Here is a 22255-nt window from a genome sequence, read left to right on the forward strand (position 1 = left end):
AATTCAAAAAATAAGAAATAATATCAGATGCATAGTGAGACTTATTGTATAACCCAGTACATCGTGGTTCCTGTACAGTTCACCTCACATGGATAAAATTGTTATTTCCTCTCATCTCCAGCTCTCTCTGCCAATATGACACAGCGACATTCTGCTCCTTTTTTGCCTCTTCCACATACTGCATCTTAAAAACGAATTCTTTGTGATGGATAGATGACATTTTATAGTAAAACTGTGTGTACGTGTGTGTGTGTGTGATCATGTCTTCCTTTCTGTTTGTGTTCTCATGATCATTTGGTTTTTATTTTACATGGAGCTGCTTAGCATCCAGCAATATAAGTAGTTTGAGCCACCTGTGAAGCAGCTGTCCAGCCTGTCTTTGTATTAACAGTATCAGGGTTGGAGAGCAGACCAGGGGCCTCATTTATAACCATTGGGTACACACAAAACGGGCCCTGAAAGATACGTATGCCATTTCTCACGCAAACGTTGGGATTTATAAAAACAAACGTGACACATTCTCCCGAGAATGTGGCCACTTCCACGCTAACTCTGACCCATGCGTACGAACATTTTGGAGACGGGAAAATTACAATGCAGATGTGAGGTTGTGATCTGAAGCAGATTATTGATCCACTTCATCATTAACTTTATAATGAGCTGCGTTATTTGTGTTCACGTAACATAACTGTTCCATAAGAGCCTTCAATTGAAAAAGATATAAAACAACTTACAGCAAATAACGTCCATTACTGTCATTAATAGTTTTTAATAATATCTTCTAACACTGTGTGCGTATCATCCAGGACGAGTGTGTGTAAAATCGCTGCAGTGAACGTGACTGTGTACTTGTCTTTATTATTGACATCACTGCTGTTCCATAAAAAATCGCTCTTCACATCCACCTCACTAACAAACACTTCGATGTCAGTGTCAGAAAGTTCTGCTTCCTCCTCTCATCGCTTGATGTCATGACTTATGGTGGAAACCCATTGGTCAGCAGGATAATTTAATATTCATGAGGTGCTTTGCATTGACCATTTATGGTTGAATGTGGGGGTGTAGAGGGCGGAGCATGAGGCAGATCCAAGTACGAACGTTTCCAGGTGGACTGTGATTTATAAACTGAACATTGCCTGTAGGTGTGCGTGCACACGGTTTTATAAATCAGATTTATTTTTTGCATTAGCCATTTTCGGCTTTTGTGCGCACGTACACTTTTAGCATGAATCCTATGCAGTGTTTTATAAATGATGCCCCAGGACTGTCTCTGCCCAAAAGCAGCTCAGTGTGTCTGTCAGTGATTTCCCCCGGTTTCTTTCTGTGTTTTAAAAGTAGTCTATATTTCTTCTGATCATGTTTGAATTGTTTTATGCTCGAACTTGGCTTATTTCCAAGGCACATGAGGGTTACAGATGTACATGCATGTGTTCACTATTTTGTTCTGATTGCATTTCTTCCTGTTGTTGATTGTTTTTCCCTAGGTTGACTGAAGAGGATGAGGATGTTCTGCTGAACCCACCCAACACTCACAACCCTTCATTCTCCTCACTGCCCTCATTCTCACCACTGCCTTCATCATGAACCACACTCCCAGCCCACACCTCTCAGAAGGTGGTAGGTCGGCTGGAGGCGGGCTGCTATGTAGCCTGGGTCTGGGATCCGACAGGGGGATCCGCTCCCCGGATAGCCTAACCCACACCCCCAGTCCCACAGGGGAAACCCCTAGCTCCAGTCCCCCGCTGCTGCTGTCACCCGGGCTCGGAGGCCTCGGGCTGGGATCCCTCTGCGCAATGGGTGAAGGAGCTGGGGCCGACTGGGAGAGCAGGGAGGAGCTGCGGCTCAGGGAGTTGGAGGAGGCTCGGGCCCGTGCGGCACAGATGGAGAAGACCATGAGATGGTGGTCGGACTGCACTGCCAACTGGAGAGAGAAGTGGAGCAAGGTGGGCTGCTGCTTACTGAACAAAAGTTGTGCATGTATTTATCAAGGGATAGATACATTTTAGTCACAGCTTTTATCTTAATCGTTTATGTGATTTATTTGATAAAATAGATGGAATACATTTAACTTAATAACGTTCCAGCTTATCAGTCAGTAAATTCTTACATACAATACACTTATTGACAACTCTTCAACCATCATGCTGTTCCTGAATCTTCCTCAGTAACTAAATATGTTGTTCACCGTATAAAAAATATTACCATTCATATCCATTTCATTTGCATTAGCAAAAATATGATTTACAGTGTAACAAACTTCTCCAGTGATTATAATTAATATGATTGTTTTTAAGGCACATCAAAGAAAAATATATACTTGACATATCTGCAATCTCAAAATGTTAGTGGCGGAACATATCTGCTCATTTTCTTTATAGTTTAAAAATTTCATTTCATTTCTTTCAATTTACATTTGTGGGAACTGAAGTATGATGAACATATATGGTTCAGTTATTCTTTCTCCACATTCGTATAAGTTCACTGTGACTTCTGAAACATAATCACTTTATCTTTGAGTCCAAGTGACAACTGATCAAAAGATGAAGAAATTCCCTCAAGCAGTATTGAGATATCACACACAAGAGGCCAACAACATGTTTTTTGAGCTTACCATGACCTTGACCTTTGATCACCAAAATCGAATCAGTTAATCAGCAAGTCCAAGTGAATCGTAACAGATGTAATGAAATTCTTTACGGGCAGACAAATATATCACATTAACAAGGTCGAGGTCACCATGATCTTGACCTATGACCTCTAGGCACCCAAATCTAATCAGTTAAGTCCAGGTGCAAGTGAACATTTGCACCAAATTTGAAGACATTACCCTCAAGCTGATCTGAAGATTTTATGTTCAAGAAAAACAGAAGCATACTTTGTGAGGCCACTGTGACCTTGACCTTTGACCCATGGCTACCAAATACGGCGAACCAGAAAACATAATGCCTCCGGCCACTAGCTGTAGCCGGCGCGGAGGTGTAAAAATCTGTGCCATACCTCTAGAAGACACCATGAGTAATGTCAAGGGAGCTTTTGGTAATAAAGCTGCTGCAAGTGTTGATGTGCTGTAAACAAAAACACATGACCTCTAAATTACAAAGTAAAGTCGTGCGAATGAGTCTGACCTTCTTTGTTCATGTGTGAAGGACATCCTCTCGAGGTCATGTCTGAAAATGGCTGTAGTGTACTATGCCCTGCTGCCGGAAATACTTACGAGAGCACAAAATGGGAAAATAGTCCATACCAAATGCAGCTTCCTCCGGTTTCAGCAATATTTTGTCAAAAATAATGTTCAGCTGAGAAAGTATTTAGGAGAACCTTAAATAACAATAAACTACATATTTATATCTTCACGGAAAGCAGCAGAGCCTGGGGCTGATCATTGTATCCTGTATCAATTGCTGTTTGTTTCGCAGGTTCGTGCAGAGCGTAACCGAGCACGTGACGAGGTTCGTCAGCTGAGACAGCGGCTGGACACTCTCACCAAAGAGTTGACCAGTGTTCGGCGGGAGAGGCAGGAACTGGCCTCTGAGAATGAAGCGTTACGGCAGCAGACACTGCATCTCCGTGGCGACCACACAGCTCCTCCCCCAACCGCCACCTCGCCTTCTTGCTCCCCTGCACACCCCTGTGGTGCTTCCTCCTCCTCATCTCCATCCATTCCTCCCTCCTCCCCTGCTTCCTCGTCCTCTCAGGTTCACGATGACAGCAAGCTGGACAGGATGGGGGAGGCCCCCCCAGGGTATCCAGAGCCAGAACCAGTAAGGGACGTGGACTTGGACAGAGATAAGCTTGGTCAGCAACAGGTGAGTCTGCAATGTACATTTAGATGAGAATTTATCATTTAATTTGATCAACTAGTATCAGTGTGAGGATTTTTTTTTGTCCGCACAGACCACAGAAACATAAGTAAATTAAATGATATGCAGCAGACTGATTGTAATGGCATGGAAGATGTATTTACCTTATATATTGTTGGTTGTGTTTAAGGTGCCCTGTGGGACTAACTTTAGAATGGGCTGTCTTTAAATGTGAATCCTAATGAGTTTGGACATCCCCTGACCTTTTCCTCTTACTCTACAACAATGTTTGTTTTTTCAGAAAAATACCTACAACCATTGGATCGATTACCATTCAAATACACACTCCTGTCACTCTCTGGGTAGATCTCTTGCCATTGAGAATATCCAGACATGCTAAACTAAGATGGTGAACATGCTAAATATCAGCAAATTCACAATGTCACCATGTTAACATGCTGACCTTAGCATTTAAGCATGCAGGTCCCAAGAGCTGCTATTGGCTGTAGACTTCAAGCTTTGTTAAGATTGATAATTTGAGTAATTCACCATGCAGCCTGGTGACATGTGAAGTGCATTTCTTCAGACAATTACAAAAACTAAATTAAAAAAGATTAAAATTGTTGGCAGATTAATAAATTGAAAAGGCTGCAGCTCGAGATCCTGTTTCAGTATCAATGAGCTCATGTCCTCTGCTGTTACATGGACAGTAGTAATGACTGCGGTGTTGGTACAGCTTTTCAGAAAACATTGTTGCGGACGGGTGTGAAAAGGTAACAAAGCAGCTCTTAGACTATGTTATAAAAAACTTTATAATAGGTTTTGCAGTGCTGAAGATGCCTGATTGGTTGGGTACTGCAGCGATTTATTTCAGATGGTCAGCCTCAGCCAAATTCAAATCATTAAAAAATTATATAACATACGCATTGTTAATAGTGCTCTTTTCTCAGCAGCACAAATTGAGTCTCCACCCTGGTATTTGTTGTTATAGTGCTGCTCTATTTATATATGGAGTCATCATTGTTGTATAGTCTCTTGCACTGCCGCTGCCTGGTGGACTGGGGTAAAACGGCTTGTTGTAGACATTAGTAGTTCACACATCAGCAGGCTAAACTCCCCATGGTGGGTAGTTAGGTGGTTACATGATGTTGATAATAAAAAACCTTGAGCCGTGCATCACTAATGGGGAGCGTGACCTGAGTCTCAGTGAATGAAGGCCAGCCATGTTGCTGTGTCTTCCCATGTGAGGTCACTCATGAAGAATATGTATGAGTTGGGGGCTGTCCTATTTAAGAGACAATATGGCTACCCATGTACACACACACACACACACGCACACACACACACACACACACACACACACACACACACACACACACACACACACTCATCATGCTGGAATATCCCTGAGGCCTCAGTGATACTGCAGTACTTCTTGTCTGTCAGTCTGCTATGTGCAGGCCATCCTAAACTTAAAGCAGATATGGTTCTTCACAAACAATGACCTGCTGCTTTGCTAAGCTATATTGATTCGGACATACAAGATCATGAGGAGAATTCACTCTTGTATGGGTTGTTAGCAGTTTGCAAAATACCCAGTGGCAATTGGGGGGTTCCACCTACCTAGTGCTATCCTGAAGTACCACTCCCCCAAAAAGAAATCAATGAATAAATAAATAGACTAAAATAATAACATTCAACATTTTGATTTTGATTTTTTTGACGCTCTCCACATGAATGCACAAAGGCTTGTGTGGTGAAAAACTTGGATTATAGCCTTTACACTATCCGGGTGGCTCCGCTGGTCAACAAGAGACTCTGCTCCTCTTTTCTAATCACTCACACGTAAAAATGATCTATATAAAAACCTGCTGAATTCATATTTATGTTTCTGGATAAACAGGGCATTGCTTTTTCTGCGACAATTAAGTTAAAACACAGCATGTGTAATACAGCATGGTACAAGGATATCAATCTGCGTCTGCCCGACAGGCCGCTGCTGCAAAATATGCTTGGATGCGAGAGCTTGTGTGGTGTGTGCACGCGAACGTGAAAGCGGTTTATAATCAGGCCATTGGGACTGAGTTGCTCAAAGAGTGTCTGCAGGTGTTCTGTTTTGGAAGTACTGGCTACCAGTATATCATCCAGATAAACAAACCAAAAAGGCAGGTCCCTCAGCATGATATCCATCAGTTGCTGGAAAGTCTGTGCTGCATTTTTAAGGCCGAATGGCATACAAAGGAATTTGAACAGGCCACATTGTGTGATAACCACTTTCTTGGGCAAGTCCAGTGGGTGCACAGGCCCCTTGTGACAGCCACGAACTAGGTCCACCTTGGAAAATATGACTTTACCAGCCAGACAGTCAGAAAAGTCCTGGATGTGCAGGACTGAATAGCGATTAGGGTTCGTTGAATCGTTGAGCCGTCAGTAATCCCCACACGGGCGCCACTCACCACCTTGCTTTGCCACCATATGCAGCAGTGAAGCCCATGGGCTGCTTGAACAAGGAATGATGCCAAGGCGCTCCATGCTCTCAAACTCAGCTTTGGCAAAGCCTAGCTTAGCTGGTTCGAGGTCCGAGCTCCAAGCGTGAACCAGTGGGCCGGCAGTAGAAATATGATGTTCCACCCCATGTTTGGTGGTGTTGGATGAGAACGTGGGCTTTGTTAAACTCGTCCGCGGCTGGAAGAATGCTGGACAGTCCCATGATGCCTGACATGCATAGGAACAAAAAATCACAGCGTCAATCATGCAGCAGCCCTTGATATCCACAAACGACCTATGAGCACACAGGAAATCAACACCCAAGGTAACAAAGTCACAGCTAAAACGTTGGTCCCTAAAACGCAGCTCCACGTACTGTATTCCATAGGTGCTGTGTCGCACAGAAAGCATTGCCCGGAGATGGTGTCCTGAATAAAAAGCTACTGAGCGCTGGGCCGCACCGCTCCCGTCCCGCTGAAACTGCATGGGGACCGACACTTCGTAGCCTTTGGACCAAATCTTGCATGGTAAAAACACGGGTGGGAGTTTTGCTGCTGTTTAAACACCACAGGCTGGGTCCCATGCAGCAGCGCAGCTTTGTTCCCCCGCTAGGACAAACTTATCGGCCTCCTCAGCCAACGCACGGCAATCTTTGATGATAGTGTTGGCCAAAGCAGCCACTACCTGAGTTGGCAGCTGCTGCAGAAACAGCTCCATAAACAGAAAGTCTGGCTCGTGGCTTCCCAGGAGAGACAGCATCTTATCCATTAACTCAGAAGGCTTGCAGTTGCTGAGGTCATTCAGAAAAATTATCTGTAGACTCGCTCAGAGTCAGAAAGTCCAAAAGCCTTCAACAGGTGAGCCTTTAACTCACTATATTTATCATGCTCACCTCTCTGCCTGCTGTTGAGCTACTGAGGGCTGCGACGACATAATAATACTTTATGTATTATTCTATATGTATCTTTATGTGTATTTATCTCTCAGCGCAAACTGCGCCTCTGTCTGAGCAAACCAGGCCGAAGCTTGCGTTTCCCAAAACCCCAGGAGCTTGAGTAAGATTGTGTTCTCTCGAAAGGTCCAGAGTAAAACCAAGGTCACCACAGTAGGGGTAGATGAAATAATCTGGAACTTTCTCGTGTGTGTTTATTCTCATGACATTTATCAGCAACCGAACCTCCTGGTGTCATCAAAACAACCTCTTCTAACACCTCCCGGTGCCCCTGTTACCATGGTAACCCTGCATCTCCTTACAGGAGCAGGTAACATAACATAACAGTGCAAACCACATCAAACAGGCTTTGGTAAATTCCGTCCATCAGGTGTGTCCACCACATATATATATATATATATATATTTAATGAGCTTTGGTACAATTACCCATGGTCATACCAATAGTAGGACTTGTTCCTATGATGATACTGCTTTACCCTCCTGTGTTTTTCAGTTACTCTGGATGACACTGAGCTCTCAATGTGTTTGTTAGCACTAGTTGGACCCTTTGTTCTTTGGCTGTTGCATATTGTCTCTCACACACAGAAATACACTACATTCATGTGTACATGAGCTCTGACCTCATAATGAAGGTGTCTGTGTAAAAATGGCAGAGAATAAAGATTCCCATCATTGCCTGTCAGACTTGACCTTCAGCTACCTCGGGCAGTGTTACCATGGTAACACATGCACAAACATACAATGCACTGGCTGAGTTATACACATTTAGGCTGTGGTGCTCGAAATGAACCATGATTATATGTGTTAGTGGCAGCAGAGGTGGTCTTAGAGCAGAAGCTGACTGTTGCTCACACACAGCACAGCCTCGTTTCCTGTCTCCCTCAATTGTTCTTGTTCCCACACACACTGAGTACTTCCACATGTGGCATATTGTGATTTGTTACCAGCATCTGTTACACACTGGGTCCCTCTGTTGGGGGTTACCTGTAACGACAGCAGAAGCATTACATGTCGGATATTAGCTTGGCAAACCTAACTTTATGTCAGTAATGCAAATGAAAAAACATGTTGTAATAAAGGTTGTCAAATGCTTTTCATTGGTCATATATATGTCCTAAACGTTTTCTTCTAAGAAACTGAAAAAACAACAACTTTGTAGACTGACCTCAGTATATTACTCAAACACATCATGATCTTTCTCTGGCTGTCCACTGACCCATGACCTTTGACCACTTCCAGCTTGATGTCTGTGTGGTTTTGGTGTGGTGTTCACAGACAGCTGATATTGGGTCATTGCTGTTTAATTGAACTTATTGGTACTGGAATATCTCAAGTTCACCACACAACAAATCCTAATGACTTTGATGATCCTCTGACATTTCCCCCTGTGCCACCAGCCCATCAAAAATATATAGGGAGGACTTTATCCCTGCTAATGTTTTGTAAGAAGCTATAAAGGTGTGTTAGATAAGAATGGTAAATGTTTCCTAAAGGATGATGATGAACAGCAGTGAGCCTCATGCAGCACAACATGATATAATATTCATATGCACAATGACTTTCTTTAAGTTTACTTCATACACCCAAAAATGCTTTGAAAGCTTTTATGAAACTTGGGAATGGTAATACAAATAAGGGATCAGTTATACCAGCTTTTAAAACAGAATTAATGAAGGATAACCAGTTTATAAGCTAATATATCACTGTTTCCCTTTATTCTCTGTTTGGCTTAAAGGATGATTTGGGTTTATTAAAACCTTGGTTCTCTGTCTTATCATTCATTTCGATGTCTCACCATGGGATACGTATTCACAAAAACCTTGTGTATTCACAAAAGCACTTGTAACAATTTGCCAGCCCTGAGTGGCTGGCAGTCATGACGTCTGCTTCAGGGTCCTGCACCTTAAATGCGCCTGACGCAGCGGCACAAGTTGCCAAGCTTCCCTCCACTGTCCACTGACAGCCAAAGCATCATCCCCTAGGTCTCTCTATGACTGTAAGTGGAGAGTGTTTGAGGATTGGTGTGCCTAGGCACAGGAAATCCCTATAGCTCCGCCCTATAGCTCTGCAGAATAGCAGCGGTTACACATGCTGTGCCCTGTCCATGCTTTACACATGTATGTGGAGAGAAAAGGAGTTTTAGGAAAGGGGATACTTTTTTTGTGTCCTGGGCTAAGCCCCACTGGGGCAAACATATAACATGAACATACAAAGACTTTATCACTGGATAGTGGACACCATTGCGTTGGCCTACTCCAGCTCGGGCCTCCAGTTCCTGACTGGTTTACGGGCACATTCTAGTAGATGTCTCGCGACCTCTTGGGCCCTGTTAAAACTGCAGCTAGCTGGTCTTCGTCCCCTCACATCTGCGAGGTTCATCGGGTTGGATGTCACTTTCCCTGGCCTGACCCACGCTGTCCTGAGTGTGGGCTCATCTGTGGATCTGCCTCATCCACTCACTTCTACATGAAGGGGGGCTGGGAGCTTGTCTGGCAATACGGGAGTCTCCATATCCCATAGTGAGACATCGATACTAATGCTAAGAAAGAGAACTTTAGGTTACTGTCGTAACCCCGGTTCTCTAAGAAGCATGAGTGAGATGTCTCACCAGGCCGCCCTCCTTGCTGCTGTGGTGAAGCGAGAAGAGGTGGGCTTGTTTTGAATGACGTGTGGCGCTGCATCAGGCGTATGTAAGGTGCGGGACCCTGACACAGACGTCACGACTGCCAGCCACTCAGGGCTGGCGAATTGGTACTAGTGCGTATCCCATAGTGAGACATCTCACTCATGCTACTCAGAGAGCCGGGGTTACGACAGTAACCTAAAGTTATGGTGACTCCCCATTCCCAAAACTTCACACGGAACTCCAAACTCTCACAGATGACTGTCAGCAGTGTGTGACTGGAATGTGTGATAGAGAAATTCTTAAAGTTAGAAGCATATTAATGTGTATGAGAATGGGTGAATGTGCCCTGTAATGTAAATTTGATTATTCATTAAGACTGGAAAATAAAGCAGTATTTAATACGGCGCAGTGTATAGTATGCACCTCATATCAGCAAACTAGTATTTTCATCCCATTTTTCTTCTCTGTCTTTGTCTCTGTCAGGATTTGGAGCTGCTAGATTCTGTTCTGCGTTCCAGGACCCCAGGCACTGACAGTCAGGAGGCCTGGGACAGTCGTGGTGGTGGTGGTGGCAGCGGCGGTGTTAATGCCGCCAGCTCGCGTTTATCCTGCGGTATGAGCCGGCAGGAGCGCAGCAGGCAGCTGTGGGAGGACATGAGCACAGTGGAGGAAGACTCCAGCAAACTCAACGCACTTCAGCTTCGCCTGGATGAGTCCCAGAAAGTCCTGCTGAAAGAAAGAGAGTAAGAGAGAACTCTGAGTAACTATATGAAATAAGAAATAATTGAATAATTGGATATTTGGATAATTAAAATATCTCCACTACTTGATTAGAATTTTATGTAACACGACACTGAGAGAGGCTAATTTTTGTAATGATTAGTTTTACTTTGAGTGATATTTTACTCATCAAGGTCATGGTTACTCTTTGTAGGGAGTAAGGAATTAATATTTCATATTTCTTTCCCACTGATAGCTGACACTCAGTGGAGTACATAGGCAAAAAGGTCTTTATTAACCCTGACTAAACGCCTGAGGTAATGTGGCAGCGACGTGAATTCAGTGAGATCTTGAGCGCTCTCTGCCTGAGAGCTCAAGGTAGAGCACAGATAAAACACAACCTTTTCAATACACCAGGGGAAGCAATGTCATTTCTGAAAACTGATTTAAAAAAGGCATCCTAAAAACTTTGATGCCACTCTTTGTTATTGAAATGACTTATTTTGACTTTCGAGAGACTGTCAATTTGTTTAACAATTTTCTCCAATCACCCATGTTTGGCACTCAAGTTGAGCTGAGCTAGCCTGGTTTATTGCTTGTCTGCGAGCTACTCACCGGATATGTGTAAGTGCTCCCGGGCTGAGAGGAATATCTGTGCTCCGTTTGGGGATTCTCCCTGGATGGGTAGGGAATATGTTTGTGGATTTGTTTGAGACAAAGAGGTTTTTTGGGGGGGGGTTTATGCCTCAGTGTCAGCAACAGCCAGTGGCCAGAGGCATTTTCTGTCCGTTCGTCCCATTCTCCTGAATGCAATATGTCAAGAATGCCTTGAGGAAATGTTTACAAATTTAGTACAAATATTCACTTAGACTCAAGGATTAACTGATTACATTGCGTTGGTCAAAGGTCAAGGTCACAGTGGCTTCAAAAACATGTTTTTGGCCTCTTGAATTTGAGATCTCAAGACTGCTTGGGGGAATTGTCACTAGGACTCGAAGATAGTGATTACGTAACAGTGGTCAAAGGTCAAAGTGACCTTATATGAATCTGGGAAAAAAAGTATGTAGAAATATGTACATGGAAACTGCTTGGCAGAGGCATTCAATCGCAGTGCTGTAATTCTAGTTATCTGTTGTGTTTTCACACTTTATCTTTACAGTATTTCACAAACGTTGATTATTTGTGGACAATATTAACACTGATGATAACTTTGTTATCATCAGTGTTAATATGTATAAAAAAATGTACAAAATGAAAAATGGGAATTTCCCCTCGCAGACATCTGCTGACACAGTTAAACCACACAGACACTATAGCAGTCTGACTGAGATACTAATGTGTTTTGTCTTCCCCAGAGACAAACTTGCCCTGAGTAAGAGCATTGAGAGGCTGGAGGCTGAACTCAGTCAGTGGAAACTTAAATATGAGGAGCTCAGCAAGAACAAGCAGGAGGCCCTCAAACAGGTAAGCCATCTCCGTCGTCAGGCTGCCACCCTGCCTGCTACAATGGATGTCTGTGGATTACTGAAAATACACAGAAGACATTCACTCACTCTTGTTGCATATAGTCTAGTTTTTACTTTCTGTCTTGGCAGAGGGTCACCGACTGTAGATGGTGGTTCCACAAACAAATGAGTTGGTTGATTTTTATCAAACCAAGCAACTTATTCAAGGTTCTGTGCTTTTGTTACCACTAACTGAAGGATTCATATTTTAGTTTCTTGCATTGAAATTTGTCAAATGCTTATGGCCAGGATACTGCAAACCTAATGACGTCCACATTAGCCTAATATAAAAATACATGCCATAACAGGTGATGTTTCTGCTGGTGATGGATCAGTACACCTTGGTCCACTGTAATGTACATTATGCAGAAAGCCAAAATACTCAGTACTCTGTCGAGCAGTTTGCCACCAGTGGTGTCAAGGCACTTTCACCTGACCTTAACAACAGAAACAGTTTGCTCCAACATGGTGCATTTGATGCTCATTAACTAAACGTTATGACGCAGAAAGTTAAATCATGACATCAACTACCTGGAGAAAACAGTACATTGTAGGGAAACTATCTGAGAATACCTTCATGGTGAAAATCAACTCCAGCCAGTCATCTTTGTGTGCCCCTTGTGCAAGAAGCATGCTGCACTATATTGCAGCACAAAGACGTTATGTGCTCCACTGGACATCGCAACATTTAGCAGGTACGTTAATACATTTAGGATTATTACATGATAATTTGATTTGCACAGTTAAACAGAATAATGTCAACATAATTACGATGTGTTATTTATTATTTATTCAAAATTGCTTGAAACTATGGAATGGAATATACAATTCATTAGTGGAAAACTTTTTTATTGTCTTAGAATCTTAGATTCTGTGTAGATTGGGCATTTCTTTATGCCTAACATAAAACAAACATTTCTTCTTATTAACAAATATGAACCAAACCTAAAACTTTAGTTTTATCTGGCAGTAGGGGTGAATAAAGGTGCATCTTATCTTAGGCTGATGGCAGATCTTTCACTCAAAAGTAAATTTTTATTCTAGAGTTATCAGAAAATCAAATCTTCTATGAAGGATGTGGACTTCCCAAAAGAAAGATGATACAAATTGTCTCAGTCATCCTGGAATCCAGACCAATCTTATGAACCAGTTCAGGATCAGATTCATTGCAATCAGCTACAGCATTTTCGTGTTTCATGTTTTCAGCTTGTTTCAGTTGTTAGTTAATTCCCAGCTGATTGTGGTCTTAGGTGGCAGTGTACAGTATGTTGGCAACGTTATGATGTGGCTTGTTATCCCAAAATGTATGAGGGACCCATCTGCTGGATTTGTATTTATGTGGATCAAGACATGAATTAATTGACTGGTATTTGTTTTATAACCCTATATTCATGTCTTTGTTTGTATCATACCAGCTCTTACTTAATAACCATTTTCAGTTAAACAGGAAGCAGTTTGTCATGGTCAGAGTGCCCTAAACAAATATACAACAGCCAGGAGTTTTTATTTAGTATATCCTCGATGACTGCAGTCAGAGCAGCTTTGAGTGAAATGAAATATACTTCAACTTCCATCAAAGTACTGTTAGGAAGCCAGTAAGGGACTTTTTTGCAACTCCTACTTTCTGGATGAGGCTCCTACACAGATGGGTTACTATCTTGCAGACTTGCGAAAATCATTCTAACATGTGAGGAGTGGCTAGTGACGCCATATACATCAGTCATAAGACTGTGTACTCTCCAACAACCCCCCACTAACAAGAAGCTGGTGACCAACAGAGTGACTGTTCAGTTCAGCCCAGACAGGAATTACATGTTAATGATTGCCAGGAGTGAAAGCTTTACGTTAACATAAGAAGCAGACCAGAGTTAGGTTGGAATAGGATACAGACAAGTAGGAAAAACCAAACCAAGTAAGATGGTACGTCAGATTGTTACCTCACACTGGTGTGCAAAATAAACAATCATGTGTGTGCGGAACCAAATGTGCCGTTTTCTGAAAAGAAAAAAGAAAAAAAAAAGTTCACCTCATTAGTCGAGGGATGTCAATAGAAAATATCCAAGCTAAAGATAATTTTAGTAAGCCACTGTCCAGACGCGTTCACAACAGTAATATATATCGGCACATACATTTTATACAGTGGGATAGTATAGTACATTCTGCGATATTGTAGTAAAATATTGTTTTGACAATGCCCGCTTTCTTTTACTGTTACTGAGGTTCTGCTTATCTTTGGTGTCTACAACCAAGGAAGAATTCATAGACTGTAGGGTTGCTCGTGGTCTAAGGCCATAAACGTGGATAATGTTATGGCAGAGGTAATCCACTTGAGGGCAGTCCAGTCCTGCAGAGAGGAGAGAGGTAGGCTGGTGGTACAACAAACACAAAATGACAGATTCAGTCTGATAAAACCAACAAAGGCAAAGAAAGGAATGGGGGGGTTCAGAGGATTTTAGAGATGTGTGGACAGTGATGATAGGTGTTTTGAAGATAAGCAGCATAGAGGAGATAAAGATGAAAGCAGGATAGGGTGAAATGCCAAAGGTGCAGAGGAGGCAGACGCGGAGATGCAGTGATCAGAAGGAGGGATGAAAAGTGATGGGAAAGATTGGCTCAAACTTATCTACTCTCTGATCCCAGATATTCAAGATCACAGCAGATGTTTTGTTCTAGAAGTGACCAGACGTCTCTTCTTACTGATCAAATGATAAAACTGTCAAGCAATTACAAAGTTTTGTTTGCTGTCATGCATCCCAATTTAATACTATTATAATATTTCAGAGATTGTATTTACTGTAGAGTTGAAAAGAGAGAAATCTGAGAAATATGTACCAGTCACACTGGAACCTCTGGTAAAAACAGATAAATTAGAAGGTAGGAGAATTTCAAATGGTTTAATGTAGCGGTATTTCAGTCTTGAAGTGTTAACAAACCAAGGCAAGATACAACACACAGTCCTTTGACGTTTTGTCTTTCCTCCTCTTCTTAACACCATCTAGTTGAATCTGCTGAAGGAAATACACCAGGATGAACTTGGCCGCATATCTGAAGACCTGGAGGACGAGCTGGGCGCTAGGACCAGTATGGACAAGAAACTAGCTGACCTACGAGCTGAGGTGAGGAGACAGGAGAGCAGAGTGGCAACATAAGAAAGAATGTGGTGGGCGGGCAGGTACAGGCAAAATATCAGCCACAAATGAAACCACAGCTGTTTTCCTACATTAGCATCGTCGTCTTTTACTTAATTTAGTGCCATTTAGTGCCATTCATTTGTCAAATCACTTGACATAATTTCAATCATCTGGTTTATTTACTCTTATTTGAATAAACTATATTGCAATCTCCTGCTTTACATTAAATATATATTTTGTACACTCATTCTTAATTGCTTAGGTTGTCATCTAATGGTTATTTTATGATCCATCCTCTTCCTGTGCAGTGAAGCTCTATTGTAAAATCACACCACAGCTGGGTATACAAGTAAAACAGACGTCTAGTTTTTAGTGGTTGCACCTGAACAGTGTATATTACCTGGATGTCACCTGAGTTCTATAAATCTATGTTCTTTTTGATTCTTATCACAAGTAAATAATACAATACACATACACTTTCTTTGCGGAAAGCAAACACAAATGTAGATTTACAGAGAAAGAAGTCAAATGTTTGTGAGTTAGCATTGCTATAGTGTTATTTCCTCTGGGTGTTTCATAATGGTCTGGCCTCCTCTGCTTTGATATTAAAATGTATTTCTTGTGGAACACCCAGAGGAAATTAAGACAGGAATTGTTTTGTTAGTATCCCAAGGAGCTTTACAGATTAGCTGCAGTTATTTCAACAAATGAATGGAGCAGGACAGCAATGAACTGAACTGCTGCTGTGACAGTACAAGGGCATTGTCAGGGCACAACAACTGTAAATATATACAGGTAAATATGGTCTTAGTCTTTTACATGATAACTAATGTAGATCCATGAATATTCCACTATTGTCCACAGCAAAGACTAGTAGATGCAGTCCTCTCTTCAGTCAGGACGTCTGTGGATGGAGTAAAGATGAGACCGATTGAAAAGCAGAAAAACACAACGCTACATCATGGATGGCTACCATCTTATTCTATTCTTCCTCTTCTTTCCTCTGCTTGTTGTTGTTTTTTTATGCCCGCGCAAATTAGAGGAGGATGTTACATGAACATGGACAGAGTGATCAGATCTCAGTCCGATCTAAAAACTTATCTCAGTTCGGACAGTGGGGACTCATATTAACACCAGTGGTAAATGTAATCTTGATACAATCAGGGTGTGATGTTGGATGTTGGGCATACACACAATGACATTAGACTTAGTGTCATTTCAAACATTCACACCAGGAGTTGCTCTGTATAGCTACACTGCTGAAGTAGTTATCACTGAGCAGCTCCACTGGAGATGATGTTTGAGGTAACACAACCCCCTGTAACATTTAGTCTACCACCAGAAAACATTTCATCAAGTCAGCCTCTTCCTCTCACTGTCTTTAGATGGAGAGGCTGCAGGTGGAGAACGCTGCAGAGTGGGGGCGCAGGGAGTGTTTGGAAACCGCGAAACTGGCCTTGGAGAGGGACAACAAGAAGCTGCGGGCTCAAGCTGAAGACCTAGAGGAGCAACTGGCCAAGAAACGCCGACAGGCCGCTTCCGCACTCGACACAGACCTGAAGGCCATCCAGAGCGAGCTGTTCGAAAGAAACAAGGTGGGCAGGACTTCTTTTACACATCCGTGTGCTTTCACCATGCTAAGAAACCTTTTCCAGGCAGCTGCCCTCTGGTCATGTTTCCTTCAATCCAGTTTTACCAACTATTAATAGAAAATGTCACTGTATTACAACTTTAGTCTTATTCTGGTATTTTTGTACGTCATTTCTATTTCAACAACATTGTCTACAGTAACAAGGACTGTAAACACAACTGGGTAATTCTTTAGATTCCATGCAGCAACAAAACAGAAATGGACTTCAGTTTGTACAATCATTTTATTACCGCACCGGTACATACATGCTGATGAAATCTCTTTTGTGCACCGACCCTGTGTGTGTGTGTGTGTGTGTGTGTGTGTGTGTGTGTGTGTGTGTGTGTGTGTGTGTGTGTGTGTGTGTGTGTGTGTGTGTGTGTGTGTGTGTGTGTGTGTGTGTTTGAGAAAATACAGAGAGAGATTGATTGTATTATGAGAGTAATGTTGAAACCATGGTATTGATCCGGACAGAGAATGAGAAACAAGACAAGCGATTAAGACACTGGATGCACACTTGGTTGATTGATAGTAGAATCATCTTCATCCACAGCCACGGATTTGGCCATCGCTGCTTCTGAACAGATTAATGCTCGCTGTCACACTGCGATACACGGTCAGTGTAAATCAGTGTGAAACCAGCATCCCGTTTCCTCAATATAGCTCTTTCTGTGTATCTGTCTGTCTGCACATCTCACTGACAATTACAGTAGGACCATTTGTTTTTGCAATTTATTTTTCTTTTATTCTCCATTTTTACTGATCCAAAAGCCAAGACTGAATAACGTTGAATAATTTCACCCAGAAGTTTCCCTTTGGATATTGTGTTTGTGGCAGTGGTTATTATCATGTTTTAAACACAGATCATGTAAATGAGACAATGGGTGGAGCAAGTGAAACGTGAGTGAAGTCTAGTGTTTGCTTTTACAAGACAGGAGCAATTTGGATTGAATTGATGGTTTACAGCAGGCAAAGAAATACACAAAAACTAAATTGGAAAAAACTATGAAATTGGAAATAAAGTAATAGAATTTATAAAAATTATAATATTCATAATTCATATATATCTTAGAACAATGCAATACCTAGAATATCAAATGTAAGTAGATGTCTTGTTATGACACCTATAGTCACCAGGTGGGGTTGGTTATCCAACATGCAGAATATGTTGATTGTAGTCATATTTCATGCTGCGTGTGCGTGTGCGCGTGCGTGCATATGTGTGTGTGTGTGTAGGAGATGATCTCTTGTTTCTTTAAATGGCCCTATTACCCACAGCCAGGGTGGGTGGCACAGTCATGCACTTGCAACTATAATGTGTGTAAGTGTTTGTCAATGTAAATGGCCCCATTACCACCTGCCCCATGGGGTTATTTATGAAGCACTCAGGTTTATTTAATGCTACAATTAGCAGTACACACACACACTAGAATGAATCAAAGAGAGAGGGGCAGTGATTACTCTATACATTATGTTGAGAGAAAAGTGCTCTGAGTTCATGATTAAATATATCTGAGAAAAATATTGATATTCCAACAGTCTCATTTTCCCCCTTTCATCATGTCTTCGCATTTACTGCATTGGGTTACCGGCCTGCTGGAGATGAAAAAAATGACAGAAAAATAACTTTCAATGTTTACATAATTAGAATAGAGCTCATACTTTGACCATTGAAAGTGCAGTGCCGGAAGAGAAGGGGCAGGACCAGATCATGGGCAGATGAACTAGAATTTTGTTAATTGCCAACTTGTTTTTTTTTATCTATCTTATTTCATGTCTTTGATTTAATTGTAAAACACTTTGAGCTGAATCTTGTGTACGAAATAAAGATCTCATACCTCATTTGAATTCACTAGATCCAGATTTTATTTCAATCTGCACCAAATCACACACACTCTCACAATCACTAACACATAGGTCCATAGGTTTACACTGACACATTGCTCACAGATCATTCATGTTTAATAGAGTCAGGGACTCCCAGCTTCGCCCCCATATCGTCTTCTTCTCCTCCCTGCTCGCTCCCCTCCTGTCTCTTCCTTCTCAATCTGCCCTCTTCATTACAGTGTTTCAAGTGATGAAACTGCAGAGAATACAGAGGTTTCTGGCGTACAGTAGAAAGCTGCTCTATTTATCACACCTTCTGTCTGACAGATTACACACCAGACAAAGGAGTCAGGACTTTGATCCAAAAGAAAAAGGTGGCAGGCTGACAGGCAGATAGACAGACAAACATACAGACAGACAGACAGACAGACAGACAGACAGACAGACAGACAGACAGACAGACAGGCAGACAGACAGACAGACAGACAGACAGACAGACAGGCAGACAGACAGACAGACTGACGGACTGACAGGCAGAGAGACTGACAGACAGACAGACGACAGACAGAGACAGACAGGCAGACAGACAGACAGACAGACGGACTGACAGGCAGAGAGACTGACAGACAGACAGACAAAGACAGGCAGACACATAGACTGACAGTCAAGCAGACAGACAGACAGACGGACTGACAGGCAGAGAGACTGACAGACAGACAGACAGACTATCTGACTAGCAGGTAGACATAAGCCATCTTCAGATATGACCTGCGGGTAAGACCTGGAGAATTGGCTACAGAGTTTACCTGCAGTCTAACTTTCACACATGCACAACACAGCCAGAGGTTCTCTGCACAGATGTGTTCACAACAGCAACAAATTCTCCTCATTATTAAGGCTAGGTGTGGGGCAGCCGGGTGCAGCAGACAGAGGCAGGAAGTCACGTATGTACTCTGCTGTGTAGATCACATGAGTTTCTTGAAAACACACAGATACCGAGGTCAGCTAGGGTATTTTAAACCATTTTCATGTTTCATGAAGATGTTAAATCCAAGAGAATCCACCAGTGGATGTTAGGGACACGTGAGTTGTGCACCTTAGCGCCATCAAGAGTTTTGGGCTTGTAATCAACGATACAGGCCGAACTTGAGGGTACGCTGAGGCTAAAGGTAAATCTGACTGGCTACTGGCTTGTATAGCAGCACTATGGAAGCCATGTGGTCGCTCAGTAGATCAGACATCATTACCTCTATGCCTTTTTAAACTAAATACTTTCCCATTTTTAACATAGGACAAGATGGAGATTACGTAATGTACGTTCTGCTGCACTAATTAATGCCTACCGCCAGTTGATGTAATCAGATGTTAGTGACCAACAGCGGATGTTAGGGACATGTGCCTTACGGTAGCTGGAGTTGAGATTAGGGGCCATGATGGATCTTCGCTCAGCCACTGCTGTAGGTTTTAAGGTGAGGGAAGGACGTCATATGTTGCTATAGAGGAAGCTAATCCTGCTTGCTTCCATTTCCCCCAGGTCCTTCCAGCTGATCTTTCTTTTCTCTATGCTTTCCCATTTCATCCACTGCCCCCGTCTGGCTTGAGTGACAGCCTTCGCATATCTTGCTGCCTCCTCCTGATGCCGGATTTCCAGGACTGCCTATTTTCACCGCTCTGAAGGAGTTGCTTTGTTCCACAGGGGTTTAATCTGACCTAGGCCCAAACCTCCTCTTCTCTGTTGAACGTGGCCCACAATGTCATCGTGCTCAAGTGCTTCTTTTGCTTGAGTTGCATCTTTTGGTGTCCATTTCTGTCCTGTTGTCAATGATGGTCCAACAGCCCGTATAGATTTGTCTCAGGACTCTGAGAGGGTCATCTCCAGCCATCTCAAGAGACTTGGGATAGGCAGCTCGAGAATGCCATGTCCATACAGGCTGATGTTGCTCAGACATCTTGGGACCCCTAACCACTTTCTCACATAGGATGTGGTCTGATCTCTTACCTTTGCTTATTGAGATGCTTCTTGATTTTGATGGATTGATCCTCATTCTGGCCCATGTGGTGTTGTGTTCAAGTTTCCCTAGCAACCGTCTGGTGCATGGTGCTGTTGTGGTCAGGGTTGTCATGTCAGCCATGTAGGCCCTGATTGGTGTTAATCGGACCCCTGACTTTTGTTGCTCGCCACCTACTACCCATTTTGAAGCTCTAATAATCACCTCCATTGCCATAGTGAACGCTAGTGGGGAGATGTAAATGTGGATGTAAGTGCAGCCAGCCATGATGCCCACTTCGAGATGCTGCCATATGGTGGTAAAATCAGGTGTTTTGAAGCAGAATTGCAGAATTGCCAAAAATTATCTTAAAAGAAAAGGTGGTTGATATCCCAGATATGTGCAACAGTCCCAAATGTGTTTTAATTCATAGCTGAAAATATGTCCAACAAATCGTAATTATTCGTAAAGCAAAAATAATACATTATCTATTACATAACAAAGATGAGAAAATAAAGATATAAATAGATAAGTACGGGGATACGCCATTTACCTACATGGGTTTGGCTTTTATTGTTCCTGTAGATATGCCGCTATTGGTGTATAAATTCAGAAGAGCTTCTTGGAAGCTGCTCTGTCTGGGGAGCCATTAAGTGTGAGGTAGCTGAGAGGGAGGCTGAATCTATGCCATCAAAGTACTGTACATGAAAGTGCAGTGAGTGACAATGGTGCATTATTGATAATGCCATTAGCTCCAAGTGCAGCCTTTCTAGAGTTATTCCAAGGCAAACCTGTGGAAAAGAGCTTTTTGTTGTTTCAAAGATGACCAGCAACACAATTACCTGAAATGACAGATGTGAATAAAACCTTGTTCAAATAGTTTGGAACACAACCAAATGTTTCCATTAAGACATGTCCATCCAGAGACCATTAGTCACTTTTTAGTGTTATTTTACTTTTAGTGCTTCCTTCCTTATTGACAGCCTTATCATTTCCTCTGGATACATGAAGCATTTCTCATAGCTTTTCATCCAGGCTGAACCATTAGAAAACACACACACATACACACATATCTATGTATGTGTGTGTATGTGTGTGTGTGTGTATATATATGAACAATGTGTCAATCAGCCCAGGGGCTTCTACAAAAAAATCCTCTCACATAACCTGAGACAATGATTGGCCTTCCATTGTAAATTACCTTGTAACTGTATAAACAAAGTTTATTAATATCATTATTTTTATTGTTATTGTTATCATGAAAGATGTATCACAACAATTGGCATGCAATCACTTCATCTGAATATATCAGAGAGGAAATTAGCCCAAGTCAATCCCCAGATTTCACTTTCTCAAAGGTGTGTCTGTCAACTGATACCAACAGGCAACAACAAATGGTAATGAGGCACTACAAACTGTTAGATATGTTGTATATATATATCTCAGTCATCATTGTTAGTGTGACTACAGCTGTCTTTTTTTGGGGGGGGTAAGACAGAAACAGAAAAAAATCTGTGACTTCATAATGTTGTCAACACCCTAAACATTCTAATTTGACCTGTAAAACATGGACTTTGTGGTAATATA

General features: G+C 42.2%; 1 protein-coding gene across 2 annotated transcripts in view; it reads left to right on the forward strand.

Moving 5' to 3' along the window:
• ccdc102a (coiled-coil domain containing 102A) overlaps positions 1-22255 on the forward strand; it is a 52533-nt gene that overhangs the window by 21023 nt on the left and 9255 nt on the right. For both annotated transcript variants that reach the window (XM_035155271.2, XM_035155287.2), the window contains exons 2-7: positions 1485-1943; positions 3417-3806; positions 10351-10610; positions 11943-12051; positions 15092-15208; positions 16609-16818. In XM_035155271.2, coding sequence (XP_035011162.1) covers positions 1581-1943; positions 3417-3806; positions 10351-10610; positions 11943-12051; positions 15092-15208; positions 16609-16818 — 1449 coding nt within the window. In that variant the 5' untranslated portion in view covers positions 1485-1580. The remainder of the gene's footprint in view (positions 1-1484; positions 1944-3416; positions 3807-10350; positions 10611-11942; positions 12052-15091; positions 15209-16608; positions 16819-22255) is intronic.

Source organism: Hippoglossus stenolepis, chromosome 1, assembly GCF_022539355.2.
Source record: "Hippoglossus stenolepis isolate QCI-W04-F060 chromosome 1, HSTE1.2, whole genome shotgun sequence".
Classification (NCBI taxonomy): domain Eukaryota; kingdom Metazoa; phylum Chordata; class Actinopteri; order Pleuronectiformes; family Pleuronectidae; genus Hippoglossus; species Hippoglossus stenolepis.